General features: G+C 33.1%; 1 protein-coding gene across 2 annotated transcripts in view; it reads left to right on the plus strand.

The window, feature by feature from the left end:
• Positions 1-6704: 6704 nt before the first annotated feature.
• Positions 6705-25522, plus strand: part of LOC127700716 (23 kDa integral membrane protein-like) — a 29447-nt gene continuing 10629 nt past the window's right edge. Inside the window, exons 1-3 of one of the 2 annotated variants that reach the window (XM_052204319.1) lie at positions 6705-6934; positions 23919-24158; positions 24944-25018. In XM_052204319.1, coding sequence (XP_052060279.1) covers positions 6869-6934; positions 23919-24158; positions 24944-25018 — 381 coding nt within the window. In that variant the 5' untranslated portion in view covers positions 6705-6868. The remainder of the gene's footprint in view (positions 6935-23918; positions 24159-24943; positions 25019-25522) is intronic. The other variant, XM_052204320.1, reaches the window with a different exon arrangement.

The raw sequence follows: 25522 nt of genomic DNA on the forward strand, positions 1-25522 counted from the left end.
TACATTTAGCGGATTTACAATTTTACGCATAATTTTTTTGGAAATTCCAACGCTAATTGCCGTTTCCACACATGACAGTCAACATTTTAAAGAAGTTTCATTAAGTTTGAAGCATTCTGAAAATTTTGAAATTGTTGCTCCTGTATCCATGGGTAACATAGCAGTTCCAATGATTGTCAAAATCATTCAAAACCTGAATATAATAGACAACTATATTGTTTAAAAATTTTATGATTTTAAGTTAAAGCATACCGAAATTATTCACCAAACCCTGAAGTTTTTGTAACATTTTGACCTTTTTGCATTGTTTCCATGGTAACAACAGGCATTTTGGAAATTCCAACTCCAAATGCCACATCTTCCAATGTTGCTCATCGTTATTGTGAAGTTTCATTAAGTTTGGAACATTTTGATATTTTTGAAATTTTTGGTGTAGTTTCCATGGCAACATAGTAGTTCCAATGATTGCCAAAAATCATCCAACACCAGTATATACTTGGCACCTACATTGTATTAAAATATAATGATTCTGAGTTTAAACATATCCAAACTGTTCACCAAAACCAAAAACTGGATTTTTTTCACATTTGTTCCGTTTCCATGGTAACGGCAGCCATCTTGAACCATTCCATGCTTCGTGCATATCTTCACATGGGGGTCCTCAATATAGTAGAGTTCCATCAACATTTCTCCATTGGATTTCGAGAAATCGCGAGGACAAAATGTGTGGAAGAAAAATAATAATAACTAGATTTGCAATTGCAAGCAATAGCGGATGGCACCCTTCCCCCGTTTACCAGGTGAGTGGCAGCCATTTAGAAAAGTCAAAGAGTGCATCTACACATGCAAGTTATCATTTTTGTAAAGTTTCATTAAATTTGGAGCATTTTGAAATTTTGGACATTTTTGCTGTTTCCATGGTTACGGCGTATTTTGAAAATTCCAACTTCAAAATGCAAATCTGCCTATGCCAGTTACCATTTCTGTAAAGTTTCATCCAGTTTGCAGCATTTTGATTTTTTTTGAAATTCTGGACATTTATGCTGCAGCCATTGTTACAGTAGATAATTCCAAAATTCTAAAAGCAGACATCTCATTGCTACATGTCATGTTATATATCAATACAGTTTCATTGACTTTGTTGAAATACTCTTTAAGAAAATGCTGATTTTATGCATTTTCCCATAGGGTCAATGTTAAACTTGCCCCCAGTTTCCATGACAACGGCGGTCATTTTGGAGTATCCAAATATTGTCTTGGCATCTTGGCATACTGGGTAACATTTCATTAAGTTTCATCCAGTTGGGTCTTATAACGGAAGAGTTAGAATTTTTGATATTTTAGCTGTTTCCATGGTAACGGCAGCCATATTGAAAATTCCGAAGTCAAACTGCAAATCAGCACATGCCAGTTACCATTCCTGTGGAGTTTCTTCCAGTTTGGAACACTTTTGATTTTTTTGGCATTTTTGCTGTTTCCATGGAAATGGCGGCCATTTTTTACCATTCCATAGCAAGGTCACAACTTTACATGGGGGTCCTCATTATAGTAGAGTTCCATCAACATTGGTCCATTGGATTCCAAGAACTCGCGCGGACAAAACTTTTGCAAGAAAAATAATAAGAAAGAAAAGAAACGTAGAATAACAGTATGTCACCCCAACTCCGTTGAGGGTGCCATAACTAGATTTGCCATTGCAAGCAATAGCGGATGGCACCCTTCCCCCAATTGCCAGGCGAGCGGCATCCATTTAGAAAATTCCAAAGTCAAAGAGTGCATCTACACATGCAAATTATCATTTTTGTAAAGTTTCATTAAGTCTGTAGCATTTTGAAATTTTAGACATTTTTGCTGTTTCCATGGTTACGGCGGCCATTTTGAAAATTCCAACTTCAAAATGCAACTCTGCTAATACCAGTTACCATTTCTGTAAACTTTTATCCATTTTGCAGCATTTTGATTTTTTTGGAAATTTTGGAAATTTTTGCTGTTTCCATGGTTACTGTGGATAATTCCAAAATTCTAGAAGCAGACATCTCATTGCCACATGTCATGTTATATATCAATACAGTTTCATTGATTTTGGTGAAATACTCTTTAAGAAAATGCTGATTTTATGCATATTCCCATAGGGTCAATGTTAAACTTGCCCCCAGTTTCCATGACAACGGCGGTCATTTTGGACTGTCCAAATATTGTCTTGACATCTTAGCATAACGGGTAACATTTTCATAAAGTTTCATCCAGTTGGGTCTTATAACGAAAGAGTTAGAATTTTTGATATTGTAGCTGTTTCCATGTTAACGGCAGCCATTTTGAAAATTCCAAAGTCAAACTGCAAATCAGCACATGCCAGTTACCATTCCTGTGGAGTTTCTTTCATTTTGGAACACTTTGATTTTTTATTCGCATTTTTTGCTGTTTCCATGGAAACGGCGGCCATGTTTCACCATTCTAAAGCAAGGTGCACAACTTCACATGGGGTTCCTCATTGTAGTTGAGTTCCATAAACATTGGTCCGTTCAGTTCTGAGAACTCGCGCGGACAAAATGTGTGGAAGAAAAATAAGAAAAAAAAAGAAAGTACAATAACAGTATGTCACCCCAACTCCGTTGAGGCTGCAATAATAATAATAATAATAATAATAAGAAAAAAAAGAAACGTAGAATAACAATATGTCACCCCAACTCCGTTGAGGGTACCATAATTAGATTTGCCATTGCAAGCAATAGCGGATGGCACCCTTCCCACATTGCCACTAAACTGCAGCCATTTTGAAAATTAAAAACAGTCAAAGCACTTAAATGCATTACAACAAATTTGTCTGTAAATTTTCGGGAAATTTGTTACATTATTTATTTTTTTTTATTTTTGCAGTTTCTATGTCAACGGCGGCCATTTGGGAAAATCCGAAGTCCAAAGTCTTATCTCCAATTGTCAGTTACCATTTATTTTAAGTTTCATTTAGTTTAGACCATTTTGAAATTTTTGGATATTTTTGCTGTTTCCATGGTTACGGTGTCCATTTCGAAAATTCCAACAACAGTTGTAACATTGACTTATGTCATGTTATATATTCATGATGTTTCTTTGAGTTTGATCTTATATTCCTTTAGAAAATGCTGGTTTGATGTTTTTTCACATAGGCTCAATGTTAAACTTTTCTCCAGTTTCCATGGCAATGGCAGCCATTTTAAAAATTCCAAGTACTGTTGGTACCTCAGGGCATCGCTGCCAACATTTACATAAACTTTCAAGAGATTGCCTCTTATAACGAAAGATTTAGAATTTGCATTTTTTTTCACATTTTTTCGGTTTCCATGGCAACGGCAGCCATCTTGATGATGCCATACCCCGATTGCACAATTTTATAAAGTGGTCTACATTATGGTATAGTTCCATCAATATTGTTCAAGCCAATTCTGAGAAATAGCATGGACAAAAAAGTGTGGAAGAATAAATATAATAATAAGAAAAAAAGAAACGAACAATAACAATATGTCACCCCAACTCCGTTGAGGGTGCCATAAAAAAAAGAAACGTAGAATAACAGTATGTCACCCCAACTCCGTTGAAGGTGCCATAATAAGAAAAAAAACAAGTAATCCTGTGTTAGGATGCTAACACAAAAGTCGCCAAAACGGCCCCAACCATTGTTCTGCTGTTTCCATTGTAACGGCAGCCATTTTGAAATTTCAAAGTCGGATATCACATCTACACGTGACAGGTCATATTACTTACAAGTTTCATAAAAATTGGACCAATTTTCAAATTTAAGCATTCGTGTTTCCATGGTTACGGTGGCCATTTTGGAAATTCCAAAGTCAAATGCCACATCTACATAAGACAGTCAACATTTGTGTAAAGTTTCATTAAGTTTGAAGCATTTTGAATTTTTTGACATTTTTGTAGTTTCCATGGTAACGGCAGCTATTTTGAAAATTCCAAAGTCGGATGGCACATCTACACATGACAGGTCACATTACTGTCAAGTTTCATAAAGAATGGACCAAATTTAGATTTTTCGCATTTTTGTTGTTTCCATGGCAACGGCGGCCATTTTGGAAACTCCAAAGTCAAAGAGCGCATCTACACATGCAAATTATCATTTTTGTAAAGTTTCATAAAGTTTGGAGCATTTTGAAATTTTTGACATTTTTGCTGTTTCCATGGTTTCGGTGGCCATTTTGAAAATTCCAACTTCAAAATGCAACTCTGCCCATGCCAGTAACCATTTCTGTAAAGTTTCATCCGGTTTGCAGCAATTTAATTATTTTTGAAATTTTTGACATTATTGCTGTTTCCATGGTTACAGTGGATAATTCCAAAATTCTAAAAGCAGACATCTCATTGCCACATGTCATGTTATTTATCATTACAGTTTCATTGACTTTGGTGAAATACTCTTTGAGAAAATGCTGATTTTATGCATTTTCCCTTAGGGTAAATGTAAAATTTGCCCCCAGTTTCCATGACAACGGCGGCCATTTAGGAATATTGTTTTGACATCTTAGCAGACTGGGTAACATTTTCATAAAGTTTCATCCAGTTGCGTCTTATAACGAAAGAGTTAGAATTTTTGATATTTTAGCTGTTTCCATGGTAACGGCAGCCATTTTGAAAATTCCAAAGTCAAACTGCAAATCAGCACATGCCAGTTACCATTCCTGTGGAGTTTCTTCCAATTTGGAGTACTTTGATTTTTTTCGCATTTTTGCTGTTTCCATGGTAACGGTGGCCATCTTGACCATTCCAAAGTCAGAGGGACAACTTTGCATGGTGGTCAACATTATACCATAGTTCCATCAACTTTGGTCCATTCTATTCCGAGATCTGCTCCGGACAAAAATAGTGGAAGAAAAATAATAATAAAAAAAAGGAAAAAAAGAAACGTAGAATAACAATATGTCACCCCAACTCCGTTGAGGGTGCCATAATAATAATAATAAAAAAAAGAAACGGAGGAAAAGCAATATGCCACCCGACATTGTCGATCGGGTGACATAATAATAAGAAACGGGACAAAAACAATAAGTCTCCAAAACTCCGTTTTGGCGACTTAATTAATGTTAAACACAGTATAAATCATACATGTAAATACACAGCAAAGTCCAGTATAAATGCTTTGTTCACTACACTACGGATTTCCGTATACATATAAATTCGACATCATTTCCGTAGCCTGTCGGGTTCCCATCTGAAACTTCTACTAAATCTTAATTGAACTATCTACTACATGTAATATTACATCATTAGCTATAAACCAACAAAAAACAAAAGTAACCTAAGTGTTAAGATAATAAACTGATCGTTAAAGTATTTAGACAATGGAAATGACAAACGGATTAGAAAGTACGTAATGTTAAAAACGGCGTAATTAGCACATATACATGTAGTTAAAATCTTTTAAGATTAAAATGACTGACATGAAAGAAAACAGAAGAATTGTCAGAAAGATAAATTAGATTGATTGATTGATTGTTGGTTGCTTAACGTCCAGTGGCAAATATTTCATGCATATTCAGGACGAGATAAATTAGAATGATGAATCTAAAGTTTCTATATTTTCACACTAGAATTAAATGGAAAATATCACTGTCACATATGTATCCATTTTCGTGGATTGAGGAAACATTTATTTTCGTGGATATTTGATTTCGTGGTTTTGCCAAAGTCTGCATACAAGCCTACAGAAAATTTGAACTTCGTTGAACATCTAAATTTGTTGGTTACTTTTACCCACGAAATCCACAATAATATATCTAAAATGTAAGTTTCTATGAATTATATACATTTTTGTAATTTTAATTATTCAGAGCCTACAAAAATAACAAGTGCTGTTGTTTAAGGGTTTTTTTTAGTCCAGAGTCACTTAATTGCTTTGGGCCGAGTGTAATTATTTGAGCAGGAACTACTTAACATGACGGAGTCACGGAGTCCAAACCATGTTTATTGTGGGTTTTGTGTTGCTTTATCTTTAGTTTTGTGGTGTTTTGTTGATCGTTTTATTTTTGTCCATAGCATTGCCGGTATTTCTTCAATCGACTTGTTATTTTTGATTGTCCCTTGTCATTTTTCCCTTTTTTTCGTGAAGTCGCAACTTTGACATGTGAACCGCAAACTGTGATGTTATTCTAAAAAGATTGCTCTGTGTTCGAGTTTTGTCGTCCAGTCGTATTCTGACAGTGCCCAAGATCTCCAACTTTTCCCAAAGTCAGTCTTAACAGTATTTTATGAACCCCCTTCAATCCAATTTTCATGATTTATTCATAGTTAAATGTGTACCCGTCCTGAATATTTATGAAATATTTGGACGTTTAGCAAATGTAAATCTACAACAATCGATTTTGTAAGAGTTTACCCTTTCAATGACTCAGTTATAATGGGTCAGATAATGTTGAAGATGTTTAAATCATGTATTTTTATCATTATTTCAAGAAAGGCGTTTTCTCGAAATTGACGTATAATGTTTTGCACCTATGAAAATTAAGGATAACTTAACACGCTCGTACACTTTGTTATTCATTTAAAATTATGTTTAACCCTAAAAAATTACAATGATTCACCCTTATATATATTCCTAAGAAGTTGCTCCTTTCTATTTTTGTTTATCTAAATTTACGTCACTTCATTCATGCAAAAGGCCCGGACAAAACTATGATGTAACTGATCTATTTCAAAATAGACCGCGTCACATGACAATTACAAAGTATTGACTATAACCATACCGTACAGGTAATACGATTTTCAGTTGTAGATTTACCTGAGGTGACGTCGAGAGTGAATTAAACTTCATTAATTTAATATAAACCTAACCGGAGGATTTCCAGTGACTTTTTTTTAGTGACAGTTTATTAAACCTGCAATAATGACTTTGGGATGTGGTGCGTCAATTGCCAAAGTTATATTGATTATAGTGAATACTATTTTCCTGGTAAGTTACCTTTTATTTTTTCTCTCTATTCTTTCCACTCTTTTACGCCCTTTTAGTAAAAATGTGGCTAGTCCGGATCAGACCCAAATGTTTTGACACGCCCTTTTCACTTATAAAAAATATTTTACATTGTGAAATTGTACTATAAATACTTTATTCTTTAATTACTGACAAAAGAAATACGACAATAGTTTAAAGCCGAACCGATGTGATTAAGGAACCATGCAGTGACCTAAATCAGGACAAATACCGAGGAAGAATTTAAATGAAATATGACCATGTATTTAAACAAACTGTCTAATAAGACAAGATTGCCTGGTTGGGTGACCCTTTTATCATTGTTTATCAAGCTTCTGTCAAAGTAGGTCGTGATGGAGAAAATGGATTACCAATAATATTATATTAAGTTATGCATCATCACTTTTCTCGATCTGTTACCATCCTAATATAGTGTTTCATATCTACTCTATTTTAATCCAAATAATCTAAAATCTATATATTATATCCCTTTTATTTGTTTATATGGACATGTTTACATATCAAACCTGTTCTGTACATATAAAGACCATATCCATAACACCACAAACACAACACTAGGTGTGTAATCAAACAGGCCCTGTGGCAAAGATGTTGTAAGATAAACAATAACATAGGCTATATAGTTTTTAATTGAAATACCTAAAAGGGTAATCAGGTTTGTGGTTTCACGCTAGAATGGAGGGAAGCGGCTTGAGGTTATTTCAGCTTTATATAATAAAACATGTGTGTCCAATTATAAAATGTTTGCTATCAAGTAACTCTATAAAGTTATATACAAGTCTTTACCTCAATGGGACAGCCAGATTATCCCCTTTACCATTGTCATTTCAGAAATATAATTAAAAATTGGCATTCTTTGCTGGGGAACAATAACATAGGTATAAAATAAGGAGACGTGTGTTATTGCCAATAAGACAACTATCCAACAGTCTAAATGACGTGGATTTATAAGTCACAGTACGACCTTCAACAATGATCAAAACCAATACCGTATAGTAATCTATAAATGATCCTACATACATTTACTTAGTATACATACATATGCCTTTCGGTATACACTGTAAGGGATACCTTGTTAAAAGTATCATTCTAAATGAAAATACAAATAACAAAGAAATAGAACCAGCGGAAACTAAAAATTAAAAATACCATCAGTGATAAAGATATTATTATTTTAAAGGATTTAACATTAGACATGCACATATTCTTGTACGGTTACATGGCAGTTCTTTTTGATTATCCCTATTTTAGGGAAGTTTCTCAACTTGGTGTACATTAAGACAAAGTCGACTTTTTTTAAAATCAGTCTGCGCTTTCAATGCATTGGTTTTCGATTTAATGCACATGCAGGATTAGAAGGTGCGCCCTGAACATTAATCTAGCGATAGATTTATTAATTGATTGTTGCTTGCTAAACGTCCAGTGGCAAAAATTTCAATCATATTTGGTTGATTGAGATCTTTATTCTCATTAACTAAATGACATAGTTACAGAGATGAAAATATAAACAAAATACAACATATTTTGCATGTGTGAAATATACATAAATAATTGTAATTTAACCAGGAGGACAGACTTTCACTGATATATAGTTTATAAATCTACACAATTTTTCTAGTAAGACAATATTGACTGTAGTGAATACATTTTTAAATTTAAGAATATTAACATTTGTACAACAATAGTGTGGTAAATATTTATATCGTTCTTTTTTGAAAAAAGAACAAGACATTACATAATGGAATTCATCGCCGATGTCAGTAGATTCACAAAGGTGGCATAGTCTCTCGGGTCTTTGAACATTTTGCCACCTCCCTGTCTCCACTGGCAAACGGTGATTGCCACATCTAAATTTACATAGTTTCAGTGCATTATTTAACGATAAAATTGAAATATAATTTTCAAATTTAAGTTCTGTTTTGAATAATTTATAACATAGACCTTTTGATGATTGATTTACATTTGCTAGCCATTCTTGTCTAAACTGATCTTTTAACTTTTGTTCAATGCTTAATACAATCCATTTTTTTGAGATACAATCTTGATTTTGCCATATGTTTGACATTCCACAATTATCAAAAATACTTTTGATACATAACAACCATTTGTTTTCAATTCCATACTTATTAAAATTAATATATATCAACTTATATAACATTGACGAAATCTTGTTATCAAGTGTGTTATCAAGAAGGTTACACCAAAATTTTATCATCCGTAATTTAACGTATAAAGAAATAGGATATCTTCCCAATTCCCCGTAAACCATAAAATTTGGAGTCGATCTTTTTAACCGTAAAACATGTTTACAAAAACTCAAATGTACCCTTTCCAAAATGTCAAGATTTTCGTATCCCCAGATTTCGGCCCCATATAAAAGTATAGGTAAAACAGCTTTATCAAACATATCGAGCTGGCATTCTATAGATAGATGGTTAGATCTACACTTCTTAATAACACAATACATAGCTCTAGTAGCTTGATCTTTAAGATATTTTCTAGTTGCAAAAAAAGAAGCATTTCTAGAGAATATAACACCAAGGTATTTATACTTCTTAACAATTTCTATCTCTTCGTTATTAATATAAAACTTCAAATTATTCTGTGGTCTACCTTTTGAAAATATCATTACCTTTGTCTTGTTAACATTAATTTTAAGTTTCCACTTTTCACAATATTGAGAAAAACTATTTAAAAGTAATTGCAGATCTGTGCTTGTCTCAGCGAGTAAAATCGAATCGTCAGCATACAATAAGACAAATATCTTAAAATAAATATCCAGTTCATCTTCTATATCAGAAGTAATTGAATGTATACCTTTTAAATCGCTATTTTCTAAAAATCCATGAAGATCATTTAAATATAAAGAAAATAATAAAGGAGAAAGATTTTCTCCTTGGCGGACTCCAATATCACTTACAAACATGTCAGATGCTTCATTATTATGTACAACTCTTGATTTAACATCTTTATACAAATTTTCTACAATTCTAAGAAATTTACCAGTTATCTTATTTAAAACAAGCTTATACAGAAGTGAGTTTCTTTGAACAAAGTCGAAGGCTTTTTCAAAGTCAACGAATACACAATGTAATTTTTTTCGTTTGACACATAGCAACTCGAAGAGTGCATATAATGAAAAAATATGATCGTTGGTAGAGTAGCCCTGTCGGAAGCCTGCTTGGTTTTCGTTCAAGATATTTAGTTCATCAACAAATTCCCCCAATCTATCATTAAGAATAGATGTAAAAATCTTACCGAGGCATGACAATAAAGTAATAGGCCTATAATTTTTTGCTTCTAATTGACATCCTTTGTTCTTGAACACTGGTATTATGTTTCCAATAAGCCAGGCCTCCGGCAGAATACCCGTATCAAAAATAAGATTAAACAATTTAGAATATACATCAATCATACTGTCAAGAGAATTTGCAACATATTCATTGATTATTTTATCTTCACCTGGCGATTTGTTGTTTTTCGCCTTTTTAATAGCTTTAATAATTTCGTCATGTGTAATTACACCATTCAGTGTCTCATTTACATGATCAGAGTTCAAATCATTATCGATGACAAACTCGTCTTCAAACTTGTTTTCATTCAATTCTTTAAAAAAATCAAATAAAGTTTCAATAGATATATTGCTTTTTTCTCGTTGTCTACCTCTGTTAAAAAGTTTCCAAAATTCTTTGGGATTTTTGGATTTTAATTTTTTCATATTATCAGTTATTTCTTTATTATACTTCTTAATGTTTTCATCCATTACACTTTTATAGTAATATTCACAGTGTCGTAATCGTTCTTTAAATAAATTTGACCCATAATGTTTATACATTCTTTGTGCCTTTCTCAGTTCTTTCTTTGCCTTTTTACAATCAAAATTATACCATTGTTTATTATGCTTTCTATTACAATTCAGCATATTTCTATTAAAATTATGTGTACCAAATGTTGCTTTTGCAGAATCAATTAAAATATCAGTAATATTTGTAACTACAGTATTTATTTCATATTTTGTTACATTTTCTTGATTACTATAAACAGATAATTCATCAATAACATTTCTTATTTTGTCACCATCTATGTTATTCTTGAAATCATTCACTTGCTCAAATTTCCATTTTCCAATTTTATTTTCTTCTTGGTAGGATAACTCTGTAGTGTGTAGTTCAAATGAAGGGTTCACCATATTAATAGATAGTTTCATAGGTGAGTGAACATCAGAAAAAAGTTTAGAAAATTCGAGAACTTCAAAATTCGATACGCATCTTAAAAAGTGTGAAGTACAAACAATATAATCTATAACACTATTATTTCTACTGGTAGGTCGACCAATAACATCTTGACCAACTCTACCGTTTAAAATAAATACTTTGTTATTTTTACAAAATTCAAGAAACTTTCTCCCATAACAATTTACAACTTTGTCTGGGTTATTTCTTGTTCTTGATATATTTAAATCGTCTAACATATATACATCAGTATAACCAGATTGATCAGTAAGGTTGTCAATAACAAAATCATCTATATCATCTTCATCATAAAAATCGGACAAATTTGCTGTTCGACTGTTAAAGTCTCCAACCAAAATAATATAATCAGATTTTTCAGAAAATCTCTGAAGTTCAAGTTCTATCTCATTAAAAGCTTCTTCAGATGTATAATTTGTATTTACTGGTGGTATGTAAACTATACCAATAAAAACGTTTTCAGGTAAGTTTAAAACTTTCTTATCAATAGTTAACCAATAAACAAATTTGCATTCAGTTTCAATAGGTTTAATATATTTTTCTAAATACTTCCGGTAACCCAATGCAATACCACCAGATCTATGGTTAGAAAGTTTGTGTCTATTTTTAAAACTAAAAATAAATTCATCACAATTAATTAAGTCGCAATCATCTAGTTTAGTTTCTGTAAGACAGATAATATCATGATTACACAATAGGGATTTAAATTCAGGGTAAAGTAATCTATTTTTAATACCACATACGTTTAAACATAACAGGTTAATAATATTGTCAGTTTTATTTACAGTTAAATTCGAATCACAAAGGTGAAAGTCACAGGTATCGGTTGACTGGTCACTTCGTTCTGTATCTTTGCCTCCAGGGTTGTCCTAATATTGTTTTTGGAAACGTCTCCCGTTGTTTTTTCTTTGAGTTGATTTTGGGCGAGCGCCTTCATCATCGTAGTTTCGTCTCGGTTGTTGTCTTGACACTCCAGAGTTTTGCTGATCGGTTTTCTCTGGTGGAAAAAATTCAACTCCATCTATGAAGAGGCGATCCCTCCTAAAGAATGCCTTTTTACTCTGTCTTCGTGCTTCTTGGAAGAATGGCCATAACGATTTTCGTCTGTCATTAATTTCTTTAGGAAACTGCTCACTAATGCCGAAACCAGTACCTCTCAATTCTCTTGCGGCTTTTCGAACAAACTCGCGTTCTTTAAAGTTTCTGAATCTACAGACAATTGGCTTTGTTGCAAATTTAACTGAGCCATCTTTGTTTCTCTCAATATATTCCTTCCCAAAACGGTGAGCACGTTCGTATTCCGCGAGTCTGTTAAGTTTGAGTTGATCGACCATAAAGTTTTCAATGATTTTTTCCGTTTGTTCCGTTTGTTCGTCTTTATCATGAAGCGGTATTCCAGTGAAAATCAGATTCTCCCGCATTGATCTTGTTTGGAGATCTATGTGCCGATCATATAAGTCATCTAGATCTTGTTGTAGTCGGAAGATTGTGTTATTAGTGGAATCTTTTTCGGATCGAATTTCATTAAAAGCACTTCTAACCTCCTTAACATCATTTTTATTATGTTCAAATTGTTCGTTCACAAAGTTCATGCTCTTTTCGACCTCATCGACTCTTTTGGATACATTTTCGACTGTTTTCACTAAGGTTTGGACAGTTTTATCAAACGAATTTAATTTTTTAGACAGTTCATCTATAACCGACATTTTGTCGCAAATTTCGATAACTTTCTGGGTAAGTATATCAAGTTTATTGTTTGCATCTATAGCAGGATTCATAATTGGTTGTAAATTGTGTGGGGTACTTGTGTAAAACCCAGCAGCTGGTAGTGTTGGCGAAAGTTGAGTGAAATTTGGATTTGGAATCGGCTGCTGCGATGGAGCATACTGTTGAAACTGTGATCTGTTTTGTTGGATCATGGGGGAATCATAAACTGGAACGTTAAACGTATCCATATTCACAGTTTTAATTACATTACTAGCGGTTTTATTTTGACTTGCATTGTTTTTGTTTACATTCGATATAGGCGTGTGAGTAGATTTCAGTGTCTTTTTATTTGGTTTCTCACCACTTACATTTTGAACACTCGTGTTTTTCCTTTTCTTTGAATTTTTGGCTTTCTTTTTTGGACTCATATAGAAATTTCACAGTTCCTTTCACATAAATCACTTAAATTGTTCAATTTGACTTCCGTTTTAGTCCATATTATTCCATTTTTTAACATAAATTTTCAAGAGCGAGAAAAAAGTCGACATTTCTTTTTTCACACATTGGAACGAGTACAAATTAACATTTCTAATATGACACTCTCCTTTCGCTTTGTAAACAAGGATGGTATGTGCTTGGCGCAACAATTTGAATTTGCAAATGTCAGTTGTATTTAGAACGTGACTATGCTTGAGATCAAAATGGACATTTTTGTGGCAGTTGCCCATCATAAAATTAAATAATTTTTTTTACAAAGTAAGTCTATTTGTACACTTTTAATGGTACAATGGTTGCTTTCCAGAACTTTTTTTGCTTCATCTAATCAAAATGGCTGTCTTTCGAATGTGCCTTTTAGGTCCGCTTTGAACGAAAAAAAAGTTATATGATACGAATTTTCCTGTCAGATTTGAAGTTATTCTTTTGTGTAATGTTCTATGGTCATTTTCACATGGTATATGCATTACGTTTGTAAATACCTTTCTTCTAAGCGTTTATTATATTAGTAAACGCTCGGTTCAAAGATATTTTCCAATAAATTTTTTTAAGTTTTTTATTTATTTATTTATTTATTTATTTATTTATTTTAAATGTGTTTTTATTTCTAAATATATAATTCGATTATTGATTTCAACGACCGGTGTCAGTTAAATGTGTGAAAGACAGTCTTTTTGTACTTGTCAGCTTCATAGAAGCAATTATCGCTATTTTACGAAGTTTGGCATGAAGACACAAACCCGATTAATATTACATAAGATTGGACAATAAGTGTAGATATTTCATAACGAATACTTAGCTGTCGTTTCATTTGATTAATTTTGAATGAATGAATGATTTGTTGCTGGACAGTCTTCCACTGTATTTCTAACTGTAAACATGCGCAAATAAATCTGTGTACTATTATATTGAAAACGGTCTAAGCAGAGTCGATTATAGACCAAACAGACTTTAATGTAACTCACGAATTTACGGAGTTATACAAGCAAAACACATACACAAAGTATTGCGCTTTCTTCGAGTTTTTATTAGAACTTTGTTTTACTGAAAAGTTGCTGAGTTGGAACATTTCCGCTCAAACGCGTAAGTGTTCATAGAAACAAAACCAAAATCTTTGATAAAGAAATTTTACTAAATTTTTATAGATGTTAAAAGCAACGTTTTCGGCGCCTTTACTGTCTTACGTAGGCGAATATGTGTATAACAACAAAGCAGTAATATTTGAAAATTTTAAGTAAACAGTGAAATTTAAAAGTTCAAATTATTCAACAAGAATGTATACAGGCTACAGCTCAAGGGTTTAAATTCTTACCCGAACGACATTAATAATTATCACAATTTAAATATATTTATGAATTTGTGCTGTAGTAAGAGTTTGTATTTCTCTGGTCGGATAACTATACCATTTAACATTTTCAAAAAAGTGCAAAATATTGAGCTGTGTCGATGCAATGATGTCGCAGTGTCACGAAATAGAAGTTCCTTCATAATATAAGTTCCGAGTGGAAGAAATATTCTGTAATATTATTTCCATTGGAACAAATATTACAGTATTTGTTCCTTACGGAATAAAGGGTATATAATAATTTTTCCAACAGGAACAGATATTATGACATTGTTTATAACAAAGTTCCCAAGGAACTTCTATTGGGCGGAACACATATACGTTGACTGTGTTTAAAAGAAAATTAATTGTAGGATAACGATCTTTTGAAAATTGCACGTAATTATATATCGATCCATAAAACTAAAACAAAACTAAAACTAAAAAAAAACACATATTATAGTGAGTATAACAAAACAACGTACATTATATGTTTTGTTTCCCCGTGTTTCAAGTCATAACTGTCTATAACTAAACAAAACCAGGTTCAACCCACCATTTTTTCTTAAAATGTCCTGTACCAAGTCAGGAAAATGGCCATTGTTATATTATAGTTCGTTTTTCTGTGTGTGTTGCATTTTAGTGTTGAGTTTCTGTTGTGTCATTGTTCTCCTCTTATATTTGATGTGTTTCCCTCAGTTTTAGTTTGTAACCCGGATTTGTTTTTTTCTCAATCGATTTATGAATTTAGAATAGCAGTATACGACTGTTGCCTTTATTTGAGTCATTTTTTTTCTCTCGATCAGCATGACCATACCAGTTCCATGATTTGATCCAAACAAGGATAATTGATTGATATTTTGAATATTTAACATTACACTGCAATAGATATATTGTACAATGTCCGTTTATAAATTTAGAAATTGATAAGAAACTAAGGTTTCAACTCCCTCAGGCAAAGTTGACCTTAGATGAATTTGGCTATTCTTTTAAACGCCTTTTTGATCATATAGCTCTCTTCAACTGTTTTGGTACTTATACATCCTTAGCCTTCAAACATTCGACATTGGGCGTTCCTAATTAAGGTAAATCCAGAAAAGCGCTTCTTAAGCATGAAATTTATAAAGTGTAGTTTTCAATTTTTGTAGGTTACTTTTAAATCAGTGAGCTGCATCATCGGCATACGCTGTTATCACATTGACAGGCTTGATTGACGAGAAAAATATTTATGCAAAATACCTGTTAACATCACTATTTATGTGTCATTTCATATACAGAAAAAAAACAACGAGAAACATTTACAGCAATATATCTTAATGTCTTTTCGCTGAAAATATGAAATTACTACCTTCACCTGGAAAATGAAAATGAGAAAAAATAATATATGGATGTCACAAGACATGGTTGATTGCACCAGAGATATGCATGAACTATATATGACAGACACCTGTTACTGCCAAGCTATGAAACTATTCTCCCTAGAATACTTTAAAGTTTTCATCCTCGATGAACAAAAGACGTTTTTCCACATCGTCGCCATGCATGCCTTCAAACAGCCATACATATACTAAGCCGAACAGCTAATTTATTATTCTTTTTGAGTCGTTCGGTTGCTGTCTCATTGAAGTATACACCAAACATAATTTTATTCATACAAACCGTTGATAAAAAGTATTATCTTGGATTTTGGAATGACTAGAAACTGTTTTACTTTTTTTCCAAAAACGAAAAGAGATCTTCAGCAGCCCTGTCCACTGAGCGAGACGATGCTTTATTGAAAGATGTATTACATGTGTAGCAGTATGAGAACAAAATCAGTTGTACACATCCCTTTTCTACTGATTGTTATAGTTTGTTCTAATGTCGTACTGTAAAAACACTGACGTAGGTTAAGGGAGATTATGGCGACAACAAACATGTTTAACCCCGCATCATTCTATATGTGCTTGTCCAAAGTCAGGAACCTGTAATTCAGTGGCTGTTGTTTGTTGCTGTATATCATACTTGTTTTTCGTTTTTGTTTGTACATTAATCAGGCCGTTAGCTTTCTCCTTTCAACTGTCACAACAGTTTTATATTTGTCATTTCGGGGCATTTTATAGCTTACTATGCGATATGGGTTTCGCTCATTGTTGAAGGCCACACATTGACCTATAGTTGTTAACTTGTATGCCATTTGGTCTCTAGTGGAGCGTTGTCTCATTTGCAATCATACCTCTTCTTCTCATTTTAGTATTGGTTCGTTTCGCAGCAGCTATTTGCTGGACAAACAAAAATATTTGTTTTATATTGTCTCTGGAATTTTCCTTCTTTGATCAGCCTGTTTTAATCTTTCATAAACAGTGGTACAGTTCTTATCTCTTCCATTATTATTTTTATCTATGAAATTGTTAACGTTCAAGGATATATTGACATGACAGTAGGCGATAAATAAGTTGTACAACTGTTACACAGTATTAAGTCATATCAATAGATTATATAGTCATCAACTTTTGTGAATATTGAAGTGTACTTCCCCGTGAGGACATAAGAGGGTGAGAGATTCTGTCAGCAAATTGAATTATAATACTCTGTATTGGCATAAATATAGGCCACTGTCACCAAGTTGAAATGTAATACTTTGTATTGGCCCAAGTTTTGGTTAATGTCAGCAAGTTGATGTATAATACTTTTTAAGCTTTGATTTGGTGATTAATGAGGTCACTTAATTAACCAGTTAAAATAAACATTTTCTAATGACATCTTTATATTGTCTTTATGGATTGTGTGGGCATAATCATACTCTAAATGACAAACACCTACGTACAACCTTCTTTTTCTGGGTTTGGTTGAAGATTGTCATCTTTCTAGTGGTAGAAGCATTGACAAGATAATCTAGGTACATAACTAATACAAATGTTCAACTAAGGCTCATCCCCTTTAGGCAAACCAGCTAGCCATGCCGATATAGGTTACATCCCCTTTAGGCAACCAGCTAGCCATGCCAATATAGGTTACATCCTCTTTATGAAACCAGCTAGCCATGCCAAAATAGGTTACATCCCCTTTAGGCAACCAGCTAGCCATGCCAATATAGGTAACATCCTCTTTATGTAACCAGCTAGCCATGCCAATATAGGTTACATCCCCTTTAGGAAACCAGCTAACCATGCCAATATAGGTTACCTCTTATTCATGTATTAGGCTTTTTGTTTGTTCCTGACCAGTACGGAATAAAATGAACACACTGCTGAAAGTGTCAAAGATTATCATATTTTCAATAGTCAGTTATTAGCTTGCTGTAAGAGGTGTATAGTTATCCTTTTCATTCCTATTTAAGTCGGTGCCTCGGTGGCCGAGTGGTCTAAGTAGGTTATTTACAGTATCACTAGCCTGTCAACACTTTAGGTTGTGTGATCAAACCCAGCACGCGGCAGGCTCTTTCGACTCCAATCTTAATTGCCTAGGATTGCCGGTTTTCATGCCGGAGGTCGATGGTTCTCTCCAAAGCAGGCCGTCGCCGAGAAAGTGCTGAAAATGGCGTTAAACACAAACAATTAATCAATCAATCAAAGTTAAGTAATAAGAGTTTACACATGTGATGTAAGTAACTACATGATCGTAGTTCTAGGAGGGTTTTTTCATATAATAATAACAGGTTGTTTAAAGTAGTACTTGACTATAATTTATTGGTAGTGTCGGTTGGAAACATCACGAACCTGACATTTGTCTGTAATATTGTTATTTTTCTTCCGATTTGTCACATGAGAAAATTGATTACAAAATATTGATTTGAATTTGTATTTACTGCCTAGAAAGTCGTTCATATTAGGAAATAGAGTAAATCTTCAGGTATAAAATGTCAGCATCGATTTCCTAACTAAAGGTAAAACATGATGATTCTAATTTTTTAACCCAATTAAGCGTAGCTCGCTTAATCTGTTATTGCATACTTGTGGATGTTGTATTTCTCATTTTCAATAATCAATCGCTAGGAGTATAGTTGTGAATTTATTAGTAAATTCTATTTTGACAAAAAAACTATAAGCGACTAGCCGGCATATAACCGAGTATATGTTCAAACCAATTAACCAGGCATTTAATAGTATAATAGAAGAAATACTTCAAGTTGAAATAATATAGATATAATTCTGATCTCAGTGCAAACGGATCACTGGACGTTAGGCAAACAACAATCAATCAATAAATCATTCTGTAACATTATTTACGGTATAGTTTTAAAACAATGCAGTTCGTGTTTTTTTTCACCTATTATACCGTTCTTTTAGAGTGAGGTGCTCTTCCTGTACCGGTTTTTATTGCATATATGAATAAGAGGACGTATTAGGATTGTAAATGCGACAACTATCTACCAGAGACAAATAGACGAGAATGTAAACAACACTGAATAGGGCATTGTACGGCCTTCAAAAATGAGGGGGGGGGGACCGTTTAGTAGGCTATAAAAGGCCCTGGCATGACAAAAAGTGAATCAATTCAGAAGAGAAATTATCCCTATGATTTATGCTAAAAACAGGAGAAAAATAAATAAGTCAAACAACAAACAACGACAACCACTGAATTACAGACTCCTGACTTGGGGATAGACACATAAAGAATGTGAGGGGGTTAAACTAGTTTGTGAGCACTCAATGCTGTCCCTAAACTATAAAATCTGCTGGAAAAGGCTCGAGTCATCAGATTGGCTCTAAGCACACAGAAAATCCATAACAAAAAGTACCGCAATTGCAGAATAAGTTTATTTCAAAGGATCGATAAGTTTACATGGATTGCATCTCGATTGACGGGCTCTATAAACGAAATCACCGTAATAAAATTGGGTAACATTAGACTCAACTGGTTTAGTACAATTTATCGATTCTTAAACCCGTTTATGTTTAGTAACCGACTACCGTACCATGTGTAAGCAATGTTATGTTAATATACCCACTCCCACAACAAATTTATGCGAAACTATCAACTCGTGAAATTTAAAACGTTCGACTTCCTTGAAAGCAAGGGCGTTACAGTTAGTCACATACACAAACACGTTATTAAGTATCAAATGACAGTGAGGAAATTCTAGTACTATCTTTGAATACACACCCGAAAGTTTATAAATATCTCTGTTAATGTAATAATGATATACCCCAGATATCTTATTCAATGGTCAAATAATAGCACTACAATTGCTGATGTGTTTTTTATTATTCATTTTAGAAATGTACTGATTTGTGTCATGGATAGATACCCCATATCCTTTGTTTTAAACTTTAAACTGGAGAATAGGAAACAAACGTCAAAATACAATATACAAGTAGCAAAAAATAACAATACTTCAGGCGCAATCAGTCGATTCCAGGTATTCATTACATACAGTTGATTCCAGGTATTCATTACAATCAGTCGATTCCAGGTATTCATTACAATCAGTCGATTCCAGGTATTCATTACAATCAGTCGTTTCCAGGTATTCATTACAATCAGTCGTTTCCAGGTATTCATTACAATCAGTCGTTTCCAGATGTTCCTTTTCTTCTATAATCATGATCGCATAAACTATTTACTAGCCAAACCAACCGGGAAGTGGAAATAAACTTTTAGGGCTTTAACTGATCATTAAACGGACAAAGTAATAAATTTACGACAACAAAAACTATTGTTTCACTTTTTCCTTTCTCATAATTTACAATGAACAAAGAAATACAAAATGTCATGCCATGTTGTACATTTAACATATTATTTGCTAACATTGTACAAATACTTAAGATCGAGAACTCTATAAACTTTTAAACACGTAAACAATAAAGGCAAAACTAATACAAACCAACAACACATTAAAAGCATTGATTCATTTTACAAAACTCTCACGAATGTACCATTGTAACTGTTGATTTACTCATTAGTACTTTTAATATCGTCATATAATTATTTTGAAAAAAAAACATATCCATGTATTTATGTAACAATTTACTGAAAAAATGCACTCTTTCAAAGATATAATCGCAGTACATTTTTAGCTCCTTGTATTTGAATATACATTTTTATCATATCCACTGAAAAGCTTTTAAGACAAGTTAGTTTGGTGCGTCAGGTTGGTTAGTAATAATTTAGTCGTCAGGTTGGCCAGGGTCGTCAGAACCAGATGCGTGAGGTTGGTCAGTAATAATAGGATGCATGAGGTTGGTCAGTAATAATAGGGTCGTCAGAACCACCTGCATCATATGGGGCACGGAAATGTAAAAGAAAAAGTACCGGTATAAAAAAACGAATGATTGAGTTCTCATCGCTCTCTACGATCAATCTCTTCTGTTATAGATGCATGTTTGGTTGATTAAAGAAGCAGGATTAAATGGGTTAATATAGATTATCGAAAAATAAAATACATTGTTCGTGGTTTAAGGAACAAAATGAAGGAAATTACATCAATCCAGTAAAAATCCACTTGTCTAATTAGAAAATAAGACTTCTAAAATTTGTTGTATACAAGTAAAAAAGCAATTTATCTTAGTGTCGTATTGTGAAAAAGTAAGTTCCGCATGTAAATTTGGGAAAAATCTGTACTTTTATTTCTGTATAAACACGCCATCCATAATTTCATTCTTAAGACTTCGAATAAAAATACTTTACTTGATTCACAATGATTCAGACAGATTAATAAAATAATAAGAAAAATATGATAAAGAACCTTAACATAAGTTTTTCTATGTAACTTAAGTTTTCCGTTGACAAGTTACTCTACTAATACGTAGGATGTTTATAATACTAAAATCGATTCTTAATCCGTAGTAACACAACATTGCGAACAGAAATTTACTTTTAAGGTAAACAGTATAGATGATAACGAACCCAAAGAGGAATAAACTATCGGATTAAAGTTGACCTGGGCGCAACTGTTCATAAATGCTCAACCTTCACTCGGTTAAGTTACGGATCTATAATTACACCCACTCTCTAAAGGCCTGGGTATGCTGGTTTAACATTAACAATTTGTTCGTCTTCATCTTCAATTTTACCTCCTCAATGGTCTTGTGTTCGCCTCGAGTGCGGAAGGTTGTGAGTTCGAACACCGGCCGGGTCAAACCAAAGACTTTAAAATTTGTAGTTGCTGTTTCTCCGCTGGTACGCGGCATTAATGAGTTAGAGCAGAGACTGGTCGGCTCGGAGTCAGAATAATGTGCCCTGGTAGGGTGACATGTCTTCCTGCGAACTGTTACCTTTTGCACTAGCAGGTTAATAATCCGGCTCAGAGTGTCGGTCTAGTACAAACCAAGGTTCATATTCTTATCGCATTAACATGTTCTCGTCCTAAATATGCATTTAATTTGCCACTGGACGTTAAACAGCCATCAATCCATCAAATTCACCATATTTTGTGAGCTTTACACAGAATATAGCTGTAGCCTGTAATGTGTTTGTTCATCATTATCAGACACAAACTTGCCACTTATCGGCTCTGTGTTTGGTCCATATTTACATTTTCTTAAAAAAGTAATCAGTATATAAAACAATTTAGCTTTTTCAAAATTCACAGCAATTAAACATCCGATTTTAATATCTGTTTCGGAAGCATTGCTGTGTGATACATTTTCAAACACATTTCATGTTTGACATATACACGGGTAAAACAAGTATACTGGGTTGATATAAACAAGTGAAATATTTTAAGTACTAGCGAAGTTCAAGAATCTATATTTCAAAGAAATGCGCTTTATTTGATGTAATATTTGATAAATTGTTTTTTTCTTTTAATATAATATATATACATGCAATTTACGTCTCGCTTTAAATCTACTACAATTACAAGTTTTTGAACTTTGATATCAAACTTCTTCTTGTTTAACTTTAAAGTATGATGTCTTTTCAGACCTGCCTGTTTGCAAGATAAGATAAAGCTAATGATAATGAGTATATATATACGATAGATCTGATATGTCAGATAGCGGACTCACGTAACCATTTTTTCTGTTTTTCATCGTCATATTTTATAATAAAATTGTTAACAATTACAAGGAAAACCAATCAGAAATTAAACACTTTTCTTATACGACTTTTATTACAAAAACTAATGTACTGATTATAGATGTTATTAACTACAGCACAATGACAATAATTGTTTACATCATTAAAAAAGATGTAAAAGATTTCATTCGACATAACAAGGATACGTTATTTGCACCATCTTAGTGATTTGAGCTCACAATTGTTTTAATTCGAGGGCCACTGATGAGTCACAGGTAGACGAAACGTATGTCTAGCGTACAAAATTATAAGCCTGATATCTTTGATAAGTTTTGACACCATTGAAATACATCGTGGATATAGACATTCGACTTGTTAGAAATCCACTCCAATCTTACACAATAAAGTATCATTTTGGCTTACTTCTCCCTGAGTGAATACGCTATTTTTGTCATATTTTGTTCATTGAAATGCTATACATACAAGTTTAACTGTCTGATGTAGCAGTATATGCTAAGAATGTTCGTCTTGTGGTGATAAAAAAGGGGAAGTAGACAAAATAGTGTGCAAAGGGAACAAACAACAGCATGCCATAACATAAAAAGAAAAGGATTGGTTGATTGATTGATTGGTGTTTAACGCCACTTTCAACACTATTGTGCTATTTCGTGGCGGTCAGTTTTTATTGATGGAGGAAGCCGGGGTGGCCGGAGAGAATCACCGACCTTCGGTAGGAAAACTAACAATCCATGTCAATTAAGATTGGAGCCGAGTGCACCTGCCCCGTGCGGGATTCGAACTCACAACCTCAGTGTTGACTGGCTAGTGATACAGTAGTTAGACTACTTAGACCACTGGGCCACCGAGGCCCCAAAAGAAAAGGAAGGCATCAATAATGATATGCAAATTATTGAGCAACATGAACTTCTAAAAAATTAAGATAAACTCATGTCACCTGAAAGAGTATGTGGTTATTGCCTTACCGGTGACGTTGTGTGGCTCATAAAAAAAAATCCCGTTGAATAGTTGTACATTGTACATGAATGACGAAAGGGAATTGAACAATAGGAACATACGCGTTATAGTCATCTGTTACACAGATAGAACGAAGTCATCAAGGTGACAGTTAATCTTTCAAAATGACCATTAGGAAACGGTAATCTCTGATCAACGAAATCTATCGGGAAACACAAGCTGAGTTAAATGCATGTTTTTCTTTTATTTTCAGATCCTTGGTTTGGGTATAGGAATCGCTGGTCTCGTGTTCCGGTTCGGAACGGATCTGTTAGGAGACGAGATAAAAGATGCCATGAAAAGTCTGAATGTTGATGTAGTCGGTGGGATAAATGTTTATGATATCGCCAGTTCTCTTTCGTTGTTACTTATCATTGTTGGTTTCTTCATCTTCCTCGTTGGTGGCCTCGGATGTTGTGGGGCTTGCTGTCAGAACAGAGTTCTCTTAGTAGTGGTAAGTAGATGTATAAACTGAATCAACCATCATTTTACACACACATGAATATATATATAGTAACTAGATACCTCCCATCAGAGAGCAAACACAAATTAGTTAACTTAAACTGAAAATTGTTGACACAGAAAGGATCGTATGCAGTACTTACTTTCGATAATCTAAACGTAAGATGAACTATCGACAATTAGCTTACTATAGATATAAGAAGTTCTTGTTTTTTTGCTTTTTAAAAGGAACCTTCTTAACGCTCTATTATAATTGTATACTTCTATTTACAATATGCTATAATTGTGTACTTCTATTCACAATATGCTAAACGTAATTGTATACTTCTATTCACAATATGCTATACGTAATTGTATACTTCTATTCACAATATGCGATACGTAATTGTACACTTCTATTCACAATATGCTATACGTAATTGTATACTTCTATTTACAATATGCTATACCGCGTAATTGTATACTTCTATTTACAATATGCTATACGTAATTGTATACTTCTATTTACAATATGCTATAGGTAATTGTACACTTCTATTTACAATATGCTATACGTAATTGTATACTTCTATTCAAAATATGCTATACGTAATTGAATACTTCTATTTACAATATGCTATACGTAATTGTATACTTCTATTTACAGTGTGCATTATTTATAGATTAGCAGTATGCTTTAATTTAAACATTCTCTTTACAGCATGCTATAATTTGATCTTAATAATTATAGTGTACCTCTATATACATAATGTTATAATTATATACTTCTATTTACAGTACGCTATAATTGTGGCCATTTTGCTGATTGCTCAGATTGTTGGTGTAGCAATGTTTGCTGGATTTAGATCTTCAGTAAGTATTGATTGATTGATTACTCTTATTGATGTTCTTGTTCATGCTCGAGCGTAACGTATCAAAATTGAGATATGTTTACGCTAAACAATGGGACAGAAGGCATGTTACTCCTGAGAAATGGGAAGTTGACAATTGGAAAGTTGAAATAATCACGTTTGTCACAGATTCTAGTTTGAAGTAGTCCAGCTGTGTCGATATTGAAGGAAAGATCAAGATATGAAGAATACATTCTATTTTCTATAGTATCCTTAATCTGAAGTTCACAGGGATAAAATTATATGAGATGCTAGCACTCACTAAAATATGGGTTATTGAGTGATAAGACATTTTCAATACATACACACACACATATATATATATATATATATATTTAGAATAATTATGTATATATATATATATATATATATATATATATAAAAGTCTAAATTGAAAACAACGTTCAAACCTATGATTGCGTTGGATAAAAACCGCAATTTTTATACGTGTGCATGTAAAACAAAT

Source organism: Mytilus californianus, unplaced genomic scaffold (genome assembly GCF_021869535.1).
Source record: "Mytilus californianus isolate M0D057914Y unplaced genomic scaffold, xbMytCali1.0.p SCAF_5, whole genome shotgun sequence".
Classification (NCBI taxonomy): domain Eukaryota; kingdom Metazoa; phylum Mollusca; class Bivalvia; order Mytilida; family Mytilidae; genus Mytilus; species Mytilus californianus.